The sequence below is a fragment of the Neomonachus schauinslandi genome, chromosome 1, assembly GCF_002201575.2.
Source record: "Neomonachus schauinslandi chromosome 1, ASM220157v2, whole genome shotgun sequence".
Taxonomy (NCBI): Eukaryota; Metazoa; Chordata; class Mammalia; order Carnivora; family Phocidae; genus Neomonachus; species Neomonachus schauinslandi.
In genome coordinates, this window is record NC_058403.1 from 122,344,279 (window position 1) to 122,367,711 (window position 23,433).

At 38.5% G+C, this 23,433-nt stretch overlaps 2 protein-coding genes across 4 annotated transcripts in view; both read right to left on the bottom strand.

Moving 5' to 3' along the window:
- IL20RB (interleukin 20 receptor subunit beta) overlaps positions 1–1,027 on the bottom strand; it is a 42,105-nt gene extending 41,078 nt beyond the window's left edge. For both annotated transcript variants that reach the window (XM_021678879.2, XM_021678878.2), the window contains exon 1: positions 785–1,027. In XM_021678879.2, the coding sequence (XP_021534554.1) occupies positions 785–824 (40 nt within the window). In that variant the 5' untranslated portion in view covers positions 825–1,027. The remainder of the gene's footprint in view (positions 1–784) is intronic.
- Positions 1,028–11,999: 10,972 nt separating this feature from the next.
- Positions 12,000–23,433, bottom strand: part of NCK1 (NCK adaptor protein 1) — a 74,321-nt gene continuing 62,887 nt past the window's right edge. For both annotated transcript variants that reach the window (XM_021678760.2, XM_021678761.2), the window contains 2 exons: positions 16,084–16,796; positions 12,000–13,412 (listed from right to left, as the gene is read on the bottom strand). In XM_021678760.2, the coding sequence (XP_021534435.1) occupies positions 13,218–13,412; positions 16,084–16,796 (908 nt within the window). In that variant the 3' untranslated portion in view covers positions 12,000–13,217. The remainder of the gene's footprint in view (positions 13,413–16,083; positions 16,797–23,433) is intronic.

Here is a 23,433-nt window from a genome sequence, read left to right on the forward strand (position 1 = left end):
AAAGAAAGAAAGAAAGAAAGAAAGAAAGAAAGAAAGAAAGAAAGAAAAAAGAGAAGACAGAAAGTACTCAAGGCTCCCACCAACACTGCAAAGCGCCCAGTAACTTGGAGCATTAAAATTAGAAATTTCTCTTGAAAGTGTTTTGACATGAAGAAACATCAAAGACTAAGGAGCTTCAATTTTGGAACAACAAAGCATGTAGGTACGCAGCCAGGAATGGAGCAGAGAAAATTATGTAATCTTACTGGTAGGGAAAATACCCCAAACCAAATTTTTAAAAATGCTATGGAGTACCTAACCGCTACTTTTTCTGCAGTGACCAGGAGAAATCCAATTTTTGTAAGTCTTATACCCAATATTAAGGTTGCAAATTAAGCCTTTTTATTCATATATATTTTGTTAGAATCTTTATTTTACTTTAACCTGTCCTTACAGTTAACATCTCCAAGGCACACACAGAGAAACCAAGATAACCATCTTGTACTTTTAAAACCAGATGAGATAAATAATAAAATGCATGGAGCTCTGCTAATCTTTAGACTATCTGTTTTGATACTTTATCTTTCCAAATTGTTCTGTGATCATTAGGAAAGAGATTTTCGAACAGAAGGCAGGCTTTTGCTTTGTGAGTGGGGATGAAGGTTTAAGATGTGAGAAACATTCTTAAAAAGACATAAGATGTTCTACACATATATTGAAACTCCAAACTCTGCTAAAGTATTTTTCACCTTCTTAACCTATATTTGAATCCCAAGCTATTGGCTATATTCTAATTCATACTTACCTATGAGTAAACAAGGTATCAAGGCGTAGAAAAACCACATGATAAGACTTGTCAAGATTTCTTCTAAAACCACAGAGAGGGTCTGTGTTTGGCAGATTCAGCTCGACCTGGAACACTGTTTCCTTCCAGAATGAAGCATTCTGTCCATCTCAGCCATCCTTGCTTCAGAATGCAGATGTTGGAGCTGAGGTCTGAGTTGCCATGAAGACTGAATTGTTCTAGAAAGAGGAGCCAGCCCAGACAGCTCAGAAAAGAGGAGCCAGCCCAGACAGCTCCCTCCTTTCTGTCCAAACCCAGATATTACATCAGAGGGAGTGGCCTAGGAGAGTTCCAGAGAAAGGGTAACTCTGAGGAGCTTGAGAATCTGCCTAGGAGAGATAGCTGACCAAGGCTCTGTCCTGGGGGACCCTGGATGTCCCTAGAAGCCTCACGGCGGTGAGCAAGCAAGATTATTTTACCCTCTCCTCAAACAGCTATCCTATCTTCTTCCAAGTCTCCATCTTGTGAGTTCATTCAAACTGGGTACTTACTAGCTCCTTTTGCTACATACTCCAGAAAAAGTAAAGAAGTTAAAAAAAAATATCTTTTAAAAAGTCAGAAGGTGAATATTATAGCTTTATATTTGTTTATACTTGCAAAAAGAAAACCTGGAAGGAGATACAGAAACTAACAAGATTGGCTACCTTGGAGCAGAGAGTGGGAATCAGCAAGATGGAGGAGAAAAACGGGACCAAGACTCCTTGCAGTATATCTTTGTTTGTTTGGGGATTTTTTTGAAATTTGTTTTTTATTTTGGTAAAATACACATAACATAAAATTTACATTCTTAACTATTTAAAAAAATTTATTTAAATTCAATTTAATTAACATACACAGTATTATTAGTTTCAGAGGTAGAATTTAGTGATTCATCAGTTGCATATAACACCAAGTGCTCATTACTTCAAGTGTCCTCCTTAATATCCATCACCCAGTTACCCCATCCCCCACCCATCCCCCCTCCAGCAACCCTCAGTTTATTTCCTAGAGTTAAGAGTCTCTTATGGTTTGCTTCCCTTTCTGTTTTCATCTTATTTTATTTTTCCTTCCCTTCCCCTATGTTCATCTGTTTTGTTTCTTAAATTCCACGTATGAGTGAAATCATATGGTATTTGTCTTTCTGACTTCCTTCTTAACCATTTTTAAGTGGTATTAATATATTCAAATTGTTGTGCAACCATCACCACCATCCGTCCCTATAAATCTTTTCATCTTGTGAAACTGAAACTCCATACCAATTAAACAGTAACTCCCCATTCTCCCCTCCCCTTAGCCCCTGGCAACCACCATTATACTCTCTGCCTTTATGATTTTGACTACACTAAGTATCTCATATAAATGGAATCATGCAATTACTTGTCTTTTTCTATGACTGATTTATTTTGCTTAGCATAATGTCCTCAAGATTCACCCACGTTGTAGCATATTACAGAATTTCCTTCCTTTCTAAAGCTAAATAATATTCCATTGTATGTACATACCACATTTTGCTTATCCACTCATTCACCCATCAATGGACATTTGAGTTGCTTCCACTTTTTAGCTATTGTGAATAATGCTGCTATGAACATGGGTGTACAAACATCTCTTCAAGACCTACTTTCAATTCTTTTGGGTGCTGCATATCTTTTTGTACTGTTTGATGTAAGCATTAGTGGGGTGCATTAGTGGGAGAACATGGGTTTTAGAGTGCCACAGATTTTGGTTCCAGTTTCAGAATTTATTTCCATTATACCCTTTGGGAAAGTTATTTATTCATTCAACAAATATTCACTAATGGCCTACTGTGTACTAGAATCTGGGAATTCAATAGACCCTGTCCTAAACCAGTAACTTTTCAACTGGTGGTGAATATAGGTATGGGAATAATCATAAATCAATACTGAAGATAAAATGACAGAAATATCCACAAAGAAATATAGGAGCATTAAGGAGAAATACCTAACCTAGCCTGGAGGATGAGAGAAGGCTTCCTGAAAGAGGTGACTTTTAACCTGAGTGTTAAATGCTGAAAAAAATGAGCCAGGCATGGTGTACTTAGGAAACCACAAGAAGTTTCGTTCAACTGAAGAGCAAGATTGGGTGGCAAGAAATGAGGCTCAAAGGCAGACAGAACCAGGATTCCAGACAGCTTTGAATGCTTTGTTGAAGAGGTTAGAGTTTATCCTGAGAGCAATGAAGGTCAAAAGAGGGGTTAAAACCTCAAATCTCATCATGTTATTCCCTGAATTGGAGGTTTAAAAAGTTTATGACTAGAGTGGAGAAAACAGTGGAAGGGACAAAACTGGAGGGAGGAGGGCAAGGAATAAACTATGCTGGTCAGTGAGGTGAGAGATACTGTTGGCTTCCACTAGGCTTTCCCAGGTCTGTAGAGAGAAGTGACTAAATTCAAAAGATGAAGGAGGTAGAATTGATAGCTTAGAGTGGATTAGGAGGGTGGAGGAGGAAAACATGACTTTCAGGTTCTAGGTTTGAGTAACTGGGTGGATGGCAGCACCTCAATCAAAATAATGGAAAGGACGGGCGCCTGGGTGGCTCAGTCATTAAGCGTCTGCCTTCAGCTCAGGTCATGATCCTAGGGTCCTGGGTTCGAGCCCCACATCGGGCTCTCTGCTCCACAGGAAGCCTGCTTCTCCCTCTCCCACTCCCCTTGCTGTGTTCCTTCTCTTGCTGTGTGTCTCTGTCAAATAAATAAATAAAATCTTTAAAAAAAAAAAAATGGAAAGGAGGAGGGAGAGGTGAGGTCAGGCTAGGTAGGGTTGGGGGTGGTACAGAAGGTTTCATGTGGGGCGCCTGGGTGGCTCAGTTGGTTAAGCGACTGCCTTCGGCTCAGGTCATGATCCTGGAGTCCCGGGATCGAGTCCCGCATCTGGCTCCCTGCTCGGTAGGGAGTCTGCTTCTCCCTCTGACCCTCCCCCCTCTCATGCTCTCTGTCTCTCACTCTCTCTCTCAAATAAATAAATAAAATTTAAAAAAAAAAAAAAGAAGAAGGTTTCATGTGTTCACCTTGATACACTTCAATTTGACATGCTTCTATGGGCAGCCGCAGTCTCTAGTAGTTAATGATCTTTGCCTCAACTCTTATGGGTGTCAAGGATATGGCACCATTTCCCCTACCTTCAGCATTCCAGCGGTAGCAGAGACCAGGAAGTGGGTGAAAACATGCAAGGAGAGTATGTAGATTAAGGAGACACGTGAACGTGCTCTTGGAGAAGACCTACATATAAGGACCAGCACAGGAAAAAAGATATGGAGATATAGGGAGAAAAAATAGGTCAGAGAGGTAGCCCTGGAGCAAACTGTGGTCCTGGAAATGATGAAGGAGGGGGAAATCATCAAGGAGGAGTGCAGAAGAGTCATTGAGTTGATCACTGAAAAATGTCCCCTCGATTTAGCCCCTGGAAGGCCATTTGTAATCTCAGTAAGAAGAGTTTCAGTGGAGAGATTGGCTCATGGGATAGTTGTAGGTTGAGGAGTGAATAGGAAAAGTAGTACTCCTTTGATGTGAATGGGAAGAAAGCAACTCCATGAGTCTCATTTTTTCATTTACAAAATAGATAATGTCTTACATAATAGTTGTGGGATTAAAGAATACAGGCAAAGCGCAATTAGCCCAGTGCCAGGAACACAGTAGTCTTCACAAATGCTGTATTAACCATGGTAACAACAGGGGCGCCTGGGTGGCTCAGTCGTTCATTAAGCATCTGCCTTCAGATCATGGCTCAGGTCATGATCCCAGGGTTCTGGGATCGAGCCCTGCATTGGGCTCCCTGCTCGGCGGGAAGCCTGCTTCTCCCTCCCCCACTCCCCCTGCTTGTGTTCCTGCTCTCGCTGTCAAATAAATGAATAAAATCTTTTTAAAAAAATGTTAACAATAAATACACGGGCCCCTGGCTCGCTCAGTCAGTGGAGCATGCAACCTTGATCTCGGAGCTGTGGGTTCGAGTCCCACGCTGGGTGTAGAGATCACTTAAAAATAAAATCTTAAAAAAAAAAACAAACAATATATACATTGGGGATTATTCACTTTGGCTGCTCCTTTGCAGGCTCCCCATCTTACGGTTCGGCCCCTGGATCAGCAAAGAAAGGCTTCCAGTTGAAGATAACTATTAGAGGGTAGTTAAAAGAAGGCTCTGGAGACAACTGTCTGGGTTGGCATCTAGGCTCTGCCACTTACTAGTTGTGTTTTTTAGGAAAGCCATTTAAACAGTCTGTTTTAGTGTCTTCAACTGTAAATTGGAGACCATAGTACCTAATTCATAGGGCTGTTGTGAGGACTAAACAGGATGGTATACTTAGAATGGGATCTGGCAAAGTAAGTGTACAGTAAATATTACCTGTATATTTTTTACTACATCATGGTCAAGAACACTTGGTGCATGTTCTCCTTGATCCCAGCACTGAGTCAGTGGCCACATCTGTGCCTTGACCTCTGGTCACCAGCTGCTTGTACACAGTCTCTCACTGCTCTCCTAGCTTCTGATCCTGGCCCCCTCTGCCTATGGGTCTGGACACACCCCAATTTGGGAGTGCTTCATACATACTGGCGTTAACACCTGTCCCCACTTTTACTTTTCTTCTCCCACTCCTGGCTTCCTGATCCCTCTATCCTAAGTCCATTTCTGCCCACAGTTTCCACATGTTAAAAGCTAACAATAAAAGTCAATGAGTACTGGGTATCTACTACCTGCCAGGAATTGTCCCTGAAGGTTTTCCATAATTATAAAGACATTATACAAGAGACAATTCCGACTTTTCAGATGAGGACACAGAGCTCAGAGAAATTTATTTATTGTAGATCACAGAGCTAATCAGGGATGGAGACAGGAATTCCAACTGAGGTTTGCCTAACTCCAAGTCCTTTACACTCACCTTACTGCCCCACAATGTGTCTAAGGAGCACAGTGGGGTAAGTGATCCCGGAAATTAGCAAAGGTTTTAGGGAATAGACAAATCTCAATATGGAATCCTAAGGATCTACCAATTTAGATTTGGGTAGGAGAGATGCATTCAGTTTAGCCACTGGGCCAGTGGCATGAGCCAGGCTCAAGGACCGAAAAGTTAAAGGGAATACAGACTGAGGATGGAAAGGAAAAGGTCCATAAACAGAAAATGACAGACAGAACAACACTCATTTACTTATGCTGTAGGGGAAGCAGGAGAGTTGTTCAACAGAACTTGGGTCTTAGGATAGTTAGCTCTACTTGGGCATGGGTTCCTGTCAAGATGCCCATCTGCCATGCTGACAAGACAGTACTACTAAGTTTTCACAAGCCACTGCAAGGAGAGCTTCCATCTTGGGCTCAGCACACCTCAAGGGACACTGAGGGGTAATGCTACCTGCCTGCCACAGCTTTTGAATGACAGTCCCTGTCAGGACTGTTTCATGACTCAAGGAACTCAGATCATCACCTCTGCCTGCCATTGGGTGAGAACTTCTGGAGGGGTGTGCCTCACCTTCCCTTGCCTAGACACCCCCACTCTGATCTTGCCTTCCTCTTCTGGCTCTGAGGTACTTCTTTCTACACCTCCTCATCAGCTGGTTGTGGTCTCTTGCATGCAACATGGTCAAACTATCCGCTAACCTGTTTCCTGCACTTCTCAGGTTAATTTCCACTGCTTTCCAGAGTTGAAGGATCATCTATGTCTGAAGATGAACTGCTGGAAGAATGGACCTATTTCCTACTATAAGCAAGTGCAGTCTAGAAATAGGAATTTTTTTCCTATTACACTACTTGACACTTAAGTATTTGATATTTAATTATGGAAGAAAAAGCAAGAAGAGAAAAGGTTTTCATGGAAAGGTAAAGACGCAGTGGGGAGGGATAAGGAGGTTGATGATCAAAGAAGAGATTCCTAAGCTCTCTGAGCTCTGTAGGGCTGGGACTAGAATTGAAGCAAGGGGGGGGAGGGGGCAGTAGGGCCACCACTCTTAGGGTTGTGCAAGTGCAGGATAGGTCCTGGTGCTCTGGCATGGACTACATGGTCAATTACTCCATTCCAATAACCATTCCTTGCCCTACTTAGCACAGAATTCCCTTCCCTTTACCAAGATTCCTAAATTGTGTCCTGTGTTTTTAGCACATCTGACAGTTGTAATCCAGTCTCAATTTTTCTTTCCTTCCTTCCTCCCTCCCTCCCTGTTTGTTTTTGGAAGTAACACAGGGTATTCCCCTTGTCTTATACTTTTTTTTTTTTTTAAAGATTTTATTTATTTGACAGAGAGACAGCAAGAGTGGGAACACAAGCAGGGGGAGTGGGAGAGGGAGAAGCAGGCTTCCTGCGGAGCAGGGAGCCAGATGCAGGGCTCGATGCAGGGCTTGATTCCAGGACCCTGGGATCATGACCTGAGCCGAAGGCAGACACTTAACGACTGAGCCACCCAGGAGCCCCTGTCTTATACTCTTCTAACTCCTGCTTCCACTGAGTCTGCTCCGGATGTAATGTCCACTTTCAAGCTCTGGTTTTCAGGGTTCTTGTAGCCCTTTTTCACCTCCTCTGAATATACTTTTCAATTTCCTAAGTTTATTGTCTGGCCACCAGCGCAGAGAACCAGGAATTTAACCTTCCTTAACCTCAATTCTTTCCTTTGGGTGTGATCAATTAAAAACTTTGTCAAACGGTTCTTCTTCCTGTAGTTAGAATTGATTTTTTTTCAATGTGACATCCCCCAACAACTTCTCTTAAGATGGAGAATCAAGCTTTATTCAGAACAGCCCTTTGAGTTGAAAGTTCTATACTTAAATGCCATTTTACTGTATTTTAAAAAATTGAAAACCAGAAACAATGCTCTGCAATAGTGAAGATTGTACTATAATTTTTAAATGGCTACGGTTGCTGTATTTTCACTCAACCACCGGTTTAATCCTGGTCAGTCATCACTGATTCTATTAAGTGGAGCACACAATATGCTCAAAGGTCAATTTTTTTTATTAGAGGTGTCCTTTGACCACCCTATATAAATTAACACCCCACTTCTCACTCTCAGCCTCCTCAACCTGCTGCTCTACTCTTTCTTTAGAGCACTTCACTGTTAGGCATCTCATCACTAGCAATATAAATTTTATGACAGCTTTTAGACAGATTTGTCTATTTTCTTCAGTATCACATTGCTAGCTCAAAACTCTGACACGTGAGCATTCAAATATTTGAGGTGAGTTGGTTGGATGGCTGGATGATGGATAAATATCTCCAAAAGCTAAACACTGACACATAATCATACATATATAATAGTTCAAATAATATTCTTTTCATCTTGGCACCAAGTGATTAGCATATACCCTGAGGAAATCAGTATTTGTTTTCTGTAACATTCCTCTTATCTATAGTCTAGAAAACATATCAAAACAAGTAAAATTTGGCATTACATACGCCCAGAAACAACGTGCTTATTCAGGGATTACAAATTTCTTCCATAAGAGCCCAAGAAAATCAATTCAATAATCGTTCTTCTAAAACAGGTAACACTTCAGTCTCATTCTGGAACCCAACTATCTCCATAATTATCCAAAGGCTATCTGCAACTTCTCTATATAGTCTCAGATACAAATCTTAGAGTCAGCCCAGAGATTTATTTAAAGCAACTAGGTATCTTTACCTTAGATGTCTATTTTTAATTGTCTATTTATATTTTCCTGCTTGAAAGTCATTATTATTCCAAAAGGTACCAAAAAACATGGACAAAAGGAAATTGACTACTCTCTCTTCCGTAGTTATAACTAAAAATGAAATTTACATTATTCCAAAATACTGAGCCCAGTTTTACCTAGCCTTAAAAGCTAATTTGAGTGAAACATTTAAAAATCAGCCAAACCATAGATAAATTAAATGTTTGTGCTAAGCCACTGTGAGCAACAGACCAATTCTGAAATATTCGATAATAAAAGTACTCTGGCCAGCAAACATAATCTTAAAAAGACACTTTGGTTTAAAAATTTACCTCTATGAATATGGCCGATTGTAACTGAAACTCCTCCCATTCTTCAAAACCTCACACACTCAATTTAGGTTCTACTCATTAAACAAAAAAGTCTCAGCAAACTGTATACTTTCAGATCAAAAAACACCTCAGTGGTAAACTAGAAAAATATATTTCGGTTCCTTTCGGTTACGTGACTTGGTTTAGGTCATGTAACAGCAAGAAATTAGGGTGTGGAGTATGCATAGTATGCTGGTCTGCATGTGTTTAGAAGATGAGAGTTGAGTCATATAAACTCGCTAAACCAATAGAACCAGCTTATCAGAAGAGAGGAGCTTCCTACCTTGCTTTCCCAGTAGAATCAAATAATGGTTTTCCCCAGCAATGTTGCATTTTTTAAAAAGTCCACTGGATGCTGTTCAGAACATAAAATGAAGATGTCATCTTATATCAAATGTCCTTTAAAGAAGAAGTGACTACAAGTTGTGAAGCCATTTGGAAACAGTTAAAAGATCTATCTAATCTATCTATATACACAATACAAAGGGCCCCCTTATCGTGGAGCAAAATATTAAAGTGGAAAGGCTAAATCATGTTGTAATGCTACATTCCTAATTTGTTGATTTGGACATTGCATCTGAGGTGTTTCTGAAAAATAAGTTTCCAGATTCTAAACCAAAAACTCCATGTTACAGGAAAGATAGGGCCTAACAACGACTGCATTTGGAGATGTGAACTAGGGAGATAAGGGTTGGAAAGGAGACTTTTATGCTTTTTTTTTTAACCATATACATTAATAAACATAAAGGGACCATTCACATTAGGTTCCATCCAATAGTCACCTTGTGGGAATTCAATTCCAGTACTGTCAGCTTCTTACTCAGGGGAAACCAAAACTAAATTTCATGTTAAATTCCCCAATTTTTAAGTGTGAACAATTCCTTTTTTTGTACTGTGTGGGCTGAACTGTATTCCTATTTGGTTGTACCCTGAACAGGGCACCTAGCCAAGATGTGGGAGGGGGCAGTGGTGAAATTTGGACTTTTCTACAAGGAAAAAGGCTGGTCGTGCGTTTGGGCAGGGGGTGAAGGGTAAGAGGTGCCTTTTCCTAATTCTCACAAGTTACACTGACAGTAGTGCCCCTGCTTCTTTGCAATCTCTGGAGTAGAAGACAGGATGGGGGCATTAAAGCTGGAGATAATTTATGTACCTGTATCTATAAGGATGGCCTTTTTCTACCAACCAAGTTGCTCATCTGCCAGCAATAGCAATGGATTAGTTAGCCTTCCTGTTTTTAGTGATATATCTGTGACACTGTCTTTAATTGTGCTACGTACCTGTTACTGTGTATAGTAAAAGATACATTGTATGTGTTCATACACATTCAGCTGAATCCTAAGTACCTATGACCAATTAATAGATACTGCAACAATAGCCTTTCATTACTGAACTTTATAAAGTTCTCAAATAACTTCTTCCAAGATTTTGGAGAAGTTATTTATAGAAGTGGGTTAGGCAGGGTTAAGTGTGTTATCTGTGTTCAAATTGATAGCTAAGTGTCTCCTCGTTATGTAGAAGAAAATTTCTGTAAATCTGCTCTTCCCAGAACTCTTTACTGTTTTTTTTTTTAATGTAAGACTTAATTTATTTTAGAGAGAGAGAAAGAGAGAGAGAACGAGAGCACAAGAGGGAGAGAATCTCAAGCAGAATCCCCGCTGAGCAGAGCCCAATGCAAGGCTTGAGCCCACGACCCTGAGCTTATGACCTGAGCCGAAACCAAGAGTTGGACACTCAACTGAGCCACCCAGGCTACCCCCAGAACTCTGAGTCTAAAACAAGCAGACAGATGGCAGTGTGTCACCAAACAGAATGTATCAGGCTGGGAATAAGGAAACCTGGTTTCTAATACAAGCCCTGCTACTCACTAGCTATATAGATGTTTTTTAAGGTTGTTCTGATTCTTAAGAAAATTACTTCGAGTAAAATTAGGGTTTATAAAAACAGTCACTGACATAAGGGTTGGTTGAAGACTTTTTAAAAATCGATAAAAAGTTTAAGTACAAAATTCCGTAGTTCCCAGTGAGGTTTTTGTCCCAGTATAATAACAGCACACAATAGGTACTACTGGCTCATCAACTCCCTGGCATTTTGCAGCCAACCTGTGCATGCACAGGAGAGGGACTAAAGAAGGACTTGAGAAACTACAGGATACCTGAAAGAAGAAAAATGTGGCAACAGAAAAAGAAAAGATGAGTGATGACACCTTTTATATCTGTGTGGAATACATTTTCTCTTGCCTGATTTAACAAATGTTAAAGTTCTACAGCCTGGTTTGCCTGCCTCACTTCCTGGATGCTGTTCAAGCTTTGTTTTGTTGAACAACCAGATGGCCAACTTGTGGAAGATAAGTAAATGCAGTGCTTGTTAAATGGTCATGTGGGCTATCTGGGAACTCTCTAGTTATTATGAATCTAATTATGGCACAGAAACGTGCAATCTACTTCCAGTGCTACTCCATTCCTAGCTGCTTTCTCAAAATCCTTAACATAAGCTCAGTGGGGTTTGCTATAAATACAGTTCATGTCTGTGATACAAAAGATTAATTGCTTTTTTTTTTAAACAAACCTCTTAAAAAAAAAGGAAGACTGGGGGGGGAAAAATGGAGAAAAAGAAAGCATCATCAAATGTTTGTTTAAATAAAAAGATGTTTACTACCTAGTCATATTTTAACACTTTGAAACTATTTTCAACTTATATTCAAGTGATTTTACAGCAAAAAAGGTAAGCACACGACTTTTATTTCTATTACACTGTCTACTAATAATCATTTCAATAAACAAAGGGAGACTGACAAAGATAATGAAATATGAACTAAAAGGCTTTAAAAGCGGATGTAATGAAAATGAAAAATTGTACATCAAAGTCTTAATTATATTTGCTAACTCCTGTTGCTTAGTGGGAGAAGCCAGGGCTGCCACCCAGTGGCAATGTCAGTCTTAAATGATTTTAAGATTTAAAGAACTAAATATTTAATATTAAAAAAAAAACCCCAAACTAAAAACCTCAGGAATTAGACAACTTCAATTTTAACATCAGTAATATTGGTATATTAAATACTTATCTATAACATATTAAAGAACAGAAAACATTCATTTGCTTAGGCAGCACTGGGGAAATTTTTGAAAATACCATATGATTTCCTACTAAGTTATATGGTTTTAGTAAGTATTTTAATTAAAATATTGAAGGTTACTTTGCTTAAATTTAAATTCCAGAATTAATAATGGGGGGGGGGGGGTCACAAAATACAGTTGTTTTCTTCTATGACCTGCAGAAGTAGATTCAATACTCCATAAAAGCCTCTCACCCATACACCCAAACTTCTGCTTAGTAAACAAAAACATAACAGAAACCCTCCAAAAAGTAGATTTTAAAAATAACTTTCTCTAACCATTTGGCACTTCCCATCTTTTCCTCAGGTATAATCCATTTTAGTGTCTTAGTCAACAAAACCCAAAGCTGAAAGGAGGAAATGAAAATAGTAGAAATACTATGCCTGATAATTACTGATGTTTAGAGGTGGGAGGGAAACCAAGTATCTCACTGCCTCCTATTTCCCCAATATGTGGCCACAGCTTTTTTCACACTGACACAGATATACCCCAATACAAGATGCTTTGGTAAAATAACACTAGGGGAAAAAGTAATATGTAACACTAGAGCATCCATTTACAGTTTGAAAGGCTAAATATCTCAGAGACTGCTTTATTCTCTTGAATAACCAGATAAGAAGCACCCCCCCCAAAAATCCTAGAAATTTAGAGATTTTTGTTTCCAACAGCTGTAAATTAAAAGTGTACAAGATACGTTTTCAAACGTATGTCCTATTTGTTTTGCTTTACAATGAAGACAATGAATAAATTTTTTGAAATGGCAGACACGACATACTTGATATTTACAATGGCTTACAACAAATACCTGAAAATAATTTCTAATTTTCCATTTATTATTGCTATTTAGTCACAGAAAAAAACATTGTCCAAGAAATTTATTTTAGCATATGCCATATACTGATATAATAATTTTATATGAAGAGAAACCATTGCAGAAGTGACTAATATGGTGCTCGTACAAGGAAATAAAGAAAATAAACCAATAAATTCTTCCATGTAAAGACTTTTGATCTGCATTATTTTTTTCAAAATATAAAACCTTAATATTAGAAGCAAAGAGAAAAACAGCAAAGAAAACAATAAAACAGAAGACCAAGGATAAGGAACTGCTTTGTGCAGATGCTTTGCATACGTAGTATATATGTATGGGCTGAGTTATAATAAAAATACTTATGTATTATAGTCAATTCTCATGTAGGGTCAGAAAGCAATTTCCAATCAAACATGACTGGACTGACATTTTCTCAGTCTTTAATTACATGACGAATTATAGCTGTGAGGCAGTCACTTCTGGACAGCATTATCATGACAAATGCTTGATAAGATACAGTTTTTCTCCTTGTTCACTTGTGAAAATTGGTGCCTTTTTGTAATGTTCTACAAGTTCTTCCATGGTGCTGAATTTACGCTGCCCAATGCAGTAGACAGTCTCTTTTAGTTGGACTTTAAAATGCTTGTTTTTCCCTTGTGCTTTTAGTGATACAGAGAAATCATTTGGCTAAAAGAGAAAAAAAACACATAGGGTAAACATTTTTTTTTTTTTTTTAAGATTTCATTCATTTATTTAGCAGAGAGAGATAGCCGAGAGCAGGAACACAAGCAGGGGGAGTGGGAGAGGGAGAAGCAGGCTTCCCGCCGAGCAGGGAGCCCGATGCGGGACTCGATCCCAGGACCCCGGGATCACGACCCGAGCCAAAGGCAGACGCTTAACAACTGAGCCACCCAGGCGCCCCAGGGTAAACATTTTGAAAGACATCCATTTTATATTAGACTAGTAACAGTAAGCGCTCAAATTTTAGCTAAGTACTAGGCACTATGCTAAATTATTTACATAGATTATCTCCTTTATACCTCCAACCAACCCCTTTCAGAGATGAGAAAATCCAGGCCAAGAGAAGCTAAGTTGCTCAAAATCATCCATCTAGTTAACAAGAGAGCCAGGATTCAAACTCAAGCAGTCAGACTCCAAAGTCTCTCTTTTTTTTTTTTTTTTAAAGATTTTATTTATTTATTTGACAGAGAGACACAGCGAGAGAGGGAACACAAGCAGGGGGAGTGGGAGAGGGAGAAGCAGGCTTCCCGCTGAGCAGGGAGCCCAATGAGGAGCTTGATCTCAGGACCCTGGGATCATGCCTGAGCCGAAGGCAGATGCTTAACGATTGAGCCACCCAGGCGCCCCAACTCCAGAGTCTCTTAAATAATATGCTCTAACACCCACAGCAAATCCTTTAAAGTTTAACATCTGAAGCACAACAGCTATCTTCTCTCCTGCCAGACAACTAGAGAAACACATGAGAAAACATAAGCTAATGTGAGCTAATAGTAGCTATCTTACAGACTAGCTGAGACAATGTTCTGAATTCTCAAAGATGATAGACACTAATGAGAGGTCATAAACTCAAATGCCTACAAGGGTAAAAAGACATGTAAACAAGTGACAGGGTGGATAGAGAGAAGGAACAGTGCATGGCCAATCTAAAGGAGGTGGCCACTTAGCTGTGATTGTTGCCTTGTAGGAATAGGGGCAATGCTGGCAGGCCTTCCAATTTTAAAAGGAAGTCTGTCATCTGAATTTTTATAATAAATCTCTCAGTATTTAAATACTGGTAACAAATTCGAATGTTTAAAAAACATTGCTCAGGTCAAACACAATATGCCTGTTTGAGACCTTTACTTTAAAAATTCTACTGCTAAAAATAATGGTGTATTTTGGATAATATCTATGCTCAATTACCCACCACAAGAAAAAACAGTGTTCTGTAATCAAGCTACTTTCTTAGGTTTTTTGTTTTGTTTTGTTTTGTTTTAACCTAATACTTTTCTGAACAGTCTAAAAGTCTCCTTTTATATAATTACTGACAAAGTTTCAAACAGTGGGCTTCTTGGAAACATCCTATACCTATGGTTACTCTTACCACCTGCTCTGAGGACACTCACTTCCTAACCCCTCTTGCCCATTGCTTGTCCTGGAAAGCAGGGTTAAGTCAGGCATCTAACAGAAAACAAATCCCACCACTCTTCCCTATCATCGATCCTGCTCTTCTTAGGGGTTATGTATAGGCCCCATTTCCTGAACTTCATATCAAGCAGTTCAATTAGCCTTGGTTTCTCCTTCTCTACTTTCTTCCCTCCCTCTTATAAACATATATACACCATATGCATGTGCACACACACACACACCAAACAGATAGGTTTTCTTCCGACTTTCAACCTTTTACACAATCACACGTTCACTTTTGTACAACTCCACAGAAACAAAACCAATACTAATGTTTTGAAAAGTGGAAAAGTAGTGGTATCCTTTTAAAAGGAAAAATAAAGACCATTTTAAAGGGAAATAAATATCATCAAATTCTAATATCCTAAACATTAACCAAAAGAGCCCATATAATTATTATTCAATTTTTATGGTTTTATACTCTTACTGTTTTACTAGTATTGGAAAAAATGTATCTTTTATTGCAAATGCATTTCAAATACAGTGAGTATTAAAATAGGTTTTTGAGGTAAATAATTTAAGGGTTTCCAACTTCCAAACAACCAATCTATGAAGAAAGTTAAAACTTAGTTTTTTTAATTTAGGAATTTCCTTCACTAAGCATGACAGCACATCCAATATGCAATTTAAGAAATGTTTTCCCAGGTGTGCCTGGGTGGCTCAGTCAGTTAAGCGTCTGACTTATGATTTCACCTCAGGTCATGATCTCAGGGTTGTGAAATCAAGCCCCACATTACGCTCTGCGCTGAGCGTGAAGCCTGCTTGAGATTCTCTCTCTCCCTCTGCCCTTCCCCCACTCATGCTCTCTCTCTCTCTTTTTCTCAAAAAAAAGTATTTTCCCAGTTTAGTTCATTGTGTTGTTTTACTCTGAAGAAGCCATGGTTCAGTTTTCTCCATCTTTCAGTTTAACGCAAGAGGAGGTATTTCAGAAAGGCAAGACAAACAGAATTAAACAAGGCCAAATAATCCAGTGTAGTTATCACTGCTAGGGCTATATTTTATCTAAAATAAATACAACTATAAAGAACACTGATTTCAGGTTCAGAACATCTAAATGTATGTCCCAACTTATCACCTGGTTAATTTTAGGGAAGAAACTTAACGCTTCCAATCTTCTATTATTTTTTTAATACTCAGAGCTCTATTTCCATTTATTTGAAAACCAACTTACCGAAGATTCACTATCACGAATGAGGAAATCACCTTCATGCCCTCTTTCATTTAATGCCATTTCTGCTTGATGCCTGGTGACTTTCCCATAATACCATGGATTGCCAGCAAACTTTCCAGTGAGTGAAGGCCTAATGTAATCACACTGCGGAGGTGATGGTTCCAAACCTGAGGTTAATGGATTATTCTGCATAATGGTAACATAGTTTTTTGGCACCAGACCAACCATTCCATTGATCTTCCTGCATTTCCACCATTCAGGGTCATTTTCAGGCTTTTCAATAACATCCATTACATCTCCTTTCTCAAAATTAAGTTCTTCATCATTGGACGAACTGAATGGGTAAAGAGCCTGTACCACATGCAACACTTGCCCGGTATTTAGGTTATTGACAACTGCTGCTAATTTCTCTGACAGAGAACCCACATGGTCACCCAAAGGACTGTCACCTTCCTCAGTTACATAGTTTGAAGGGAACCATCCAACTTGTCCATTGTAGCTACCCCGCCACCACCCATCACTGCATTTCTCCATGACGATCACCTTTGTCCCTTTTATCAATGATAATTCATCCTCTCTCTCTGCCATGTAGTTAAATTTCACATAAGCAGGCATGTTGAGGTCATAGAGACGTTCCCCTGGGTCAACAAAGCTATCATCAGCAGGAGATGCAGAATCTGGCACACTATGTTTTCTTTTCACTTTTCCAATGCCTGTTCACATAAAAAAAGAGTAGTAAGAAGAGAATATAAGATAATGAAAACCAAAAAACCCAATTTATTCATTCTTTAAAAAGGATCTTCACCTCTGTAGCTCTTTCAGCCTTTAAACTTGTAGATAACAAATTTCTTTTTTTCCTTTATTTTACATCTTCATGACTTATTTTATAATTGGAAGTTGTACCTTTTGACTTCCTTCACAAATTCTTTTCATAACCAAACATGTAAATGCAGTTATTACATGACAGTTTACCTTCTCACTTTTCTCTCAAAGGTGTTGAAATAATTGTATAACATAATGACAGTTTTCCTAAATTTAACAAAATTTCTTCCAAATGTAAATATAGATTATTTCTCTCATATCTACAATCTAAGTACATATTCTTGTCTTACTTTTATCAGCCTAATTTTGCAATTAGCTGTATGGAAATAGAACAATAAATTACAACTTGATATGTAATATAAGATTGTAGTTATGTCTGGGTAATCCTTCCATTTGCTTTCTTAGTTCCCAGGTTCATATTGCTCTATTTTCCTCATTATGTTTATTTTAAAATAATACATTATTTCCTTGTTTGCCTACCCTCACCCTGTTCACATGCAAGCTACAGAAGAGCAGGGATTTTTGTTTACTTTGTTCACAGATATAACACCAAGGATCTCATACAGTGCTTAGTATACAGTAGATGCTTAATATATATTTGTTGAAAGAAATGAGAAAAGCACCACATGGTACTACCATCATAAATGTATGCTACGTCAATTTTTGTCATGTGTTTTCACTACTGATCATTTCTTAGCACACGACTTTGTGTTCTGCTTTTACTGAGAAAACAGAGGCATTCCTAGATAAAACTTCTTGTACCTTCCCACAATCTCAAAACTCTTTCTTATTACCCTCACTCTTTTTCTTCATGCAAGTTTCCAATCTCTGATCCTCCTGGGTTTTTAAATATCACCTTTCCTGCCTCTTTTGGGACTCTTGGCCATCCTTGTTTCCCTCCTACTCAGTCCCTTCTACTGTCTAAAATCATACAGATCACTTCTATTCCAAAATAAAGTTACTTCAATTCTGCTACTCCTTTTGAATTACACCATTCTTTAAAAAGCTGCCTCTTTTTTTCCTTCAACCTCTTCACCATTCATTCACTCCTAACTCCTTATGATCTGGTCCTTTAATCTCTACCATTCTACCAAACTACTCAATTAAGCCATTCTTATAAAAACTGTGTCATCTCTTTACTGCCCAATCAGTACCTTTAGAGCCCTCATTCTTTTTAAACTCTCTATGCAGCAACCAAGATCATAGATTATTCTGTTGTTTTCTCCTTTAACTCCCTTGAGAGTCTCCTGTCTTACCTTTTTAGATATTCTTGTGTATCTCTGTCTGGGCTCCTCTAAACCTTGTTATAAAATTGTATTGTACTTATTTTCTTGCCTTCCTTAATATGAGAGTGAGTTTCCTGGCAGAAAATTGGATATTAATACCTTTGTTATCTCCAGCACCCACACAATAGGAACAAGTGAATGTTTGCTGAATGAAAAGGTGAATAGATTCCTCAGTTGAAAGTGTTTCCCAAGATATGATGCCTGGACTTCCTTTCTACTTCAAGGATATCTTATACTTTTATTTTCTGTAACTTCTGTATAGAAGGTTCCAAGGTCTCTTTGCAGGTCTAAGCTCTTTCTGGAATTCAAGCACTACAATTCCAACTGTCACTAGACATCTACAGATTGTACTATCAGCACCTCAACTACAACACACATGTCCAAATAAAAATAACCTCTCCCATGCCCATAAATCAATTCCCTGCCTCCCAATTTCCTTACTAGTGGTTAATGATATCCTGAAAAATCCCCACATCAGGGATTTCTGGCAGAGTAGGGAATTCTAGGGCTCCATCCATCCAAAAAAAACCAATTAATATGAGCTGGCAGATCATGTCAGAATCAACTTTTACAGAACTCTGGAATCTAATAAAAAAAAAACAACCTTACAAAAACTAGGGCAAGGATTAGTGAAAAAAGAAGTTGCTGCTTTGTAGTAAGAGAATGCTGTGGCATTTTAAATTGCCTGTCTACCATCTCTTACATCCCAAATCAGTAGTGGCTTTGAGGACAGCAACTGGCAATCCTAATGCCAGAGAAAGCAATACAGATCTTATTCTCAAAGAATTGTGATGCTGGGTTTCACAACCTATCTGGCAGCCACGTGAAGGATTGGCACAAAGGCTTGCCTTGGTTTCACTGGACCTGGAACATTCTCATTCTTTTACTGAAATCATTTAATTGATGCAGCAGCCTGGGGCAAGGGACAACAACTGGGACAAGGAACAGACAGAACAAAAACGCTGGGAAGGAAAAGACAGAACACCCAACTTCAGAGGCCACACATGACAAAGAATACAGACTTTACAAAAATAGTTTAGAAAACTCACTAAACAAGCAAACAACAACCTATAATAAAAAGCAACAAACCCTAGGAAGGGCGCAGAATCTGATGATAGAAGAAAAAACTGTCAACCAAGAATTCTATACCCAGCAAAACTGTCCTTCAAAACCAAAGGAGAAATTAAGACACTCCTAAACAAAAACTGAAGGAGCAAGAAATGCTAAAGAAAGTTCTCCATGCTAAAATGAAAAGACATGGGAGCCTGGGTGGCTCAGTTGGTTAAGCAACTGCCTTCAGCTCAGGTCATAATCCTGTAGTCCCAGGATCAAGTCCCACATCGGGCTCCCTGCTCAGCAGGGAGTCTGCTTCTCTCTCTGCCCCCTTCCCCCTCTCATGCTCTCTCTCTCTCATTCTCACTCTCTCGACTAAATAAATAAAATCTTTTAAAAAAATAAATAAAATGAAAAGACACTAAACAGTAACTTGAAGCCATATGAAGAAATAAAGAACAATAGTAAAGGTAGCTTCATTCATAAATATAAGAGCCAGTAATATTATATTTTTGGCTTATAAATCCTTTTTTCCTGTATGATTTAAGATACAAACATATAAAACAGTAATTTTAAATCTAGGTTAATAGGCATACAATGTATAAAGATGGAATTCTAGGGGGAGCCTGGGTGGTGCAGTTGGTTAAGCATCACCCTTGTTCAACATCAGCTGGCAACATGTGCATCAGGCAACTCAAGATTTTTGCCACTCTGTACCTGTCCACAAAAGCACCACAATTATCAATTTGGCCTTAGAAATAAATTTTAGCAAGTAGGCAAATTCACAAATATGGAACCTGCAAAAAATAGGGATCATCTAAACTTTTTTTTTTTTAAAGATTTTATTTATTTATGTGACAGAGAGAGAGAGATAGCGAGAGCAGGAACACAAGCAGGGGGAGTGGGAGAAGGAGAAGCAGGCTTCCCACTGAGCAGGGCTCGACTCTAGGACCCTGGGATCATGACCTGAGCCGAAGGCAGACGCTTAACGACTGAGCCACCCAGGTGCCCCCAAAATAGGGATCATCTATACTAACAAACAATATAGCAGCATATTCATAGGAATGTATATCATGACAAAGGGTATTTGTCCTGGGAATGGAAGAGTAGTTCATCTATTCAACAATATGAAAATCAATATTATATACCACATTAATATAAGGAAGGAAAAAAACACACGTGACCATTTCAAATGATGTAGAAAAGCATTGGATAAAATCTAACATTCTTTCATGATAAAAAGTATCAGCCAACTAGGAATACAAGGGAATTTCCTCAACATCATAAAGGGCATTTATTAAAAAAAAAAAACCTGAAGTTACCATCACACTCAATAGTAAAAGACTGAAAGCTAAGATCAGGAATAAGACATGGATACCCTTTCAGCCACTTCTATTCAACACTGTACTGGAAGTGCTAGCCAGGGCAAGTAAGCAAGAAAAAGAAATAAAAGGGATCCAAACAAGAAAGGAAGAAGTAAAATAATCTTTATTTGCAGATGACATGATCATATATACAGAAAATCCTAAAAAAACCCACACCAAAAGAATGTTAGAGGAAACAAATTTATCAAGGTTGCAAGACACAAAATCAACACACAAAAAACAGTTGCATTTCTATACACTAGCAGTGAACAATTTGAAGAGGAAATTGAGAAAACAATTCCATTTATAATAGCATTAATAATAAAATACACAGGTTAAGTTTTTTAATCAAGGAGGTAGAAGACCAGTATACTGAACACTACAAAATATTGCTGAAATTAAAGTATATCTAAATAAATGAAAAGACATTGTGTTTATGGATTTGAGGGTTCAATATTTTTATTTTTATTTATTTATTTATTTTTTTAAAGATTTTATTTATGTATTTGACAGAGAGAGACACAGCGAGAGAGGGAACACAAGCAGGGGGAGTGGGAGAGGAAGAAGCAGGCTTCCCGCAGAGGGGAGAGCCCGACGCGGGGCTCGATCCCAGGACCCTGGGATCATGACCTGAGCCGAAGGCAGACGCTTAACGACTGAGCCACCCAGGCGCCCCGAGGGTTCAATATTTTTAGATGGCAATACTACCCAAAGTGATCCATAGAGTCCATGTAATCCTTATCAAAGTTCCAATACTCCTTTTTTGCAGAAATGGAAATGCTGATTCTAAAATTCATATGGAATTGCAAGGCACACCAAATAACCAAAACAATCCTACGAAATGGAAACAATGGGGCACCTGGGTGGCTTAGTTGGTTAAGCAATGACTCTCAATTTCAGCTCAGGTCACAATATTAGGGTTGTGAGATCGAGCCTCGTGTTGGGCTCCATACTGGGCATGGAGCCTGCTTAAGATTCTCTCTCTCTCTCCCTCTCCCTTTGCCCCCAACCCCCAAAAATGAAAAAATTAAAACAAAACTGGAGCATTCACACTTCCCAATTTCAAAACTCACTTCTAAGCCACAAAGTAATCAAAACAGTATGGTACTAGCACAAAAGGACAGACATATAGACCAAAAGAATAGAGCTGAGAGTCCTGAGATAAACTCATACATCCATGGTCAATTGATTTCAACAAGGGTGCCAAGACCATTTAATGGAGGAAACATCAGGCTCTTCAACAAATGGTGCTGGAAGAAATGGATATCCATGTACAAAAGAATGAAGCTATACTCCTACCTCGCATGACAAAAAAAAATTAACTCAAAATGGATCAATTACTCAAATATAAGAGTTAAAATTTTAAAACTATCGGGGAAAATCTTTATGACCTGGGAGTTAGCAATGAATTCTTGTGACCCCAAAAGCACAAGCAATAATAATTAAAAAAAGATTACAGTCTAAGGTCTATATCCAGAACATATAAAGAACTCTTAGAACCCAGAAGCAAAAAGAACCTACTTCAACAACAGGCAAAGGACTTGAACAAACATTTCCCCAACAAAGATATACAAATGCCCCCAAAACACATGAAAAGATGTTCACCATCTTTGTTGAAATGCAAATCAAAACACAATGAAATACCACTTTACACCTATCAGGATATCTATAACAAAACCAAACCAAACTAAAAAAAAAAAAAAAAGAAAATAACAAGTGTTGATGGGGATATGGATAAAACTGGAACCCTTCCTACCCTGTTGACCAAAATGTAAAATGGTACACTGCTGTGGAAAACAATTTAATGTTCCCTTCAAAATGTTAAAAAACATAATTACCACATGATCCATTAATTCCACTCCTAGGTATATACTCAAAAGAACCAAAAATACATATTCAAACACTTGTACACAAATGTTCACAGCTTCACTATACACAATAACAAAAAGGTAGAAACAACCCAAATGCCCATCAACAGATTAATGGATAAACAAAATGTGGTATATATCCATATAATGGAGTATTATTCAGCCATAAAAGGGATGAAGTACCGACACATGTTACAACATAGATGAACCTCAAAAACAGGATGCCAACTGAAAGAAACCTGACACAAGAGATCACATATTGTATAATTCCATTTACATGAAATAGCCAGAATGGGTAAATTCATATATACAGAGAGCAGATTAGCAATTGCCAGGGGATGAAGGGAGGGTATAATGGGGAGTGACTGCTTAATTGGAATAGGGTTTTCTTGGGTGATGAAAATGGTTTGGAATTAGACAGATGTGATGGTTGCACAACACTGTTAGTATACTAAATACCACTGAAATGTACACTTTAAAATGATTTTGTTATACGAATTTTACCTCATAAAAATTTTTTCTTAAAAGATTCCCACATAAAATCCGTTATTTCCTTTCTGCCAACACTTTCCATTCCCACTATTCCCATGCTATTTCAGGCCCATTTTGTTGTGTTTGAGTCTTCAATAACCCTCTAAACTAGTTTCCTTACTAATCCAATCTGTCCCACTCCAACCCATCATCCATAAATACAGTTGCAATCACATGACATTATTGCTCAGAAGTCAACAGTGGCTCTTTATTGACTATCAAATTAAGAGAAATACTCTTCCTAGAATCTATAGCCCTCTCCAGAATGTCCTCACTCTTCCTTTCTAGGCTTATGGTATAGAGTACTGAAAAGAGCAAAGACTTTGTAATTTTTTTTTAAAAGATTTTATTTATTTGACAGAGAGAGCACGCACAAGGAGGGGGAGCGGCAGGCAGAGGGAGAAGCAGGCTCCCCGCTGAGCAGGG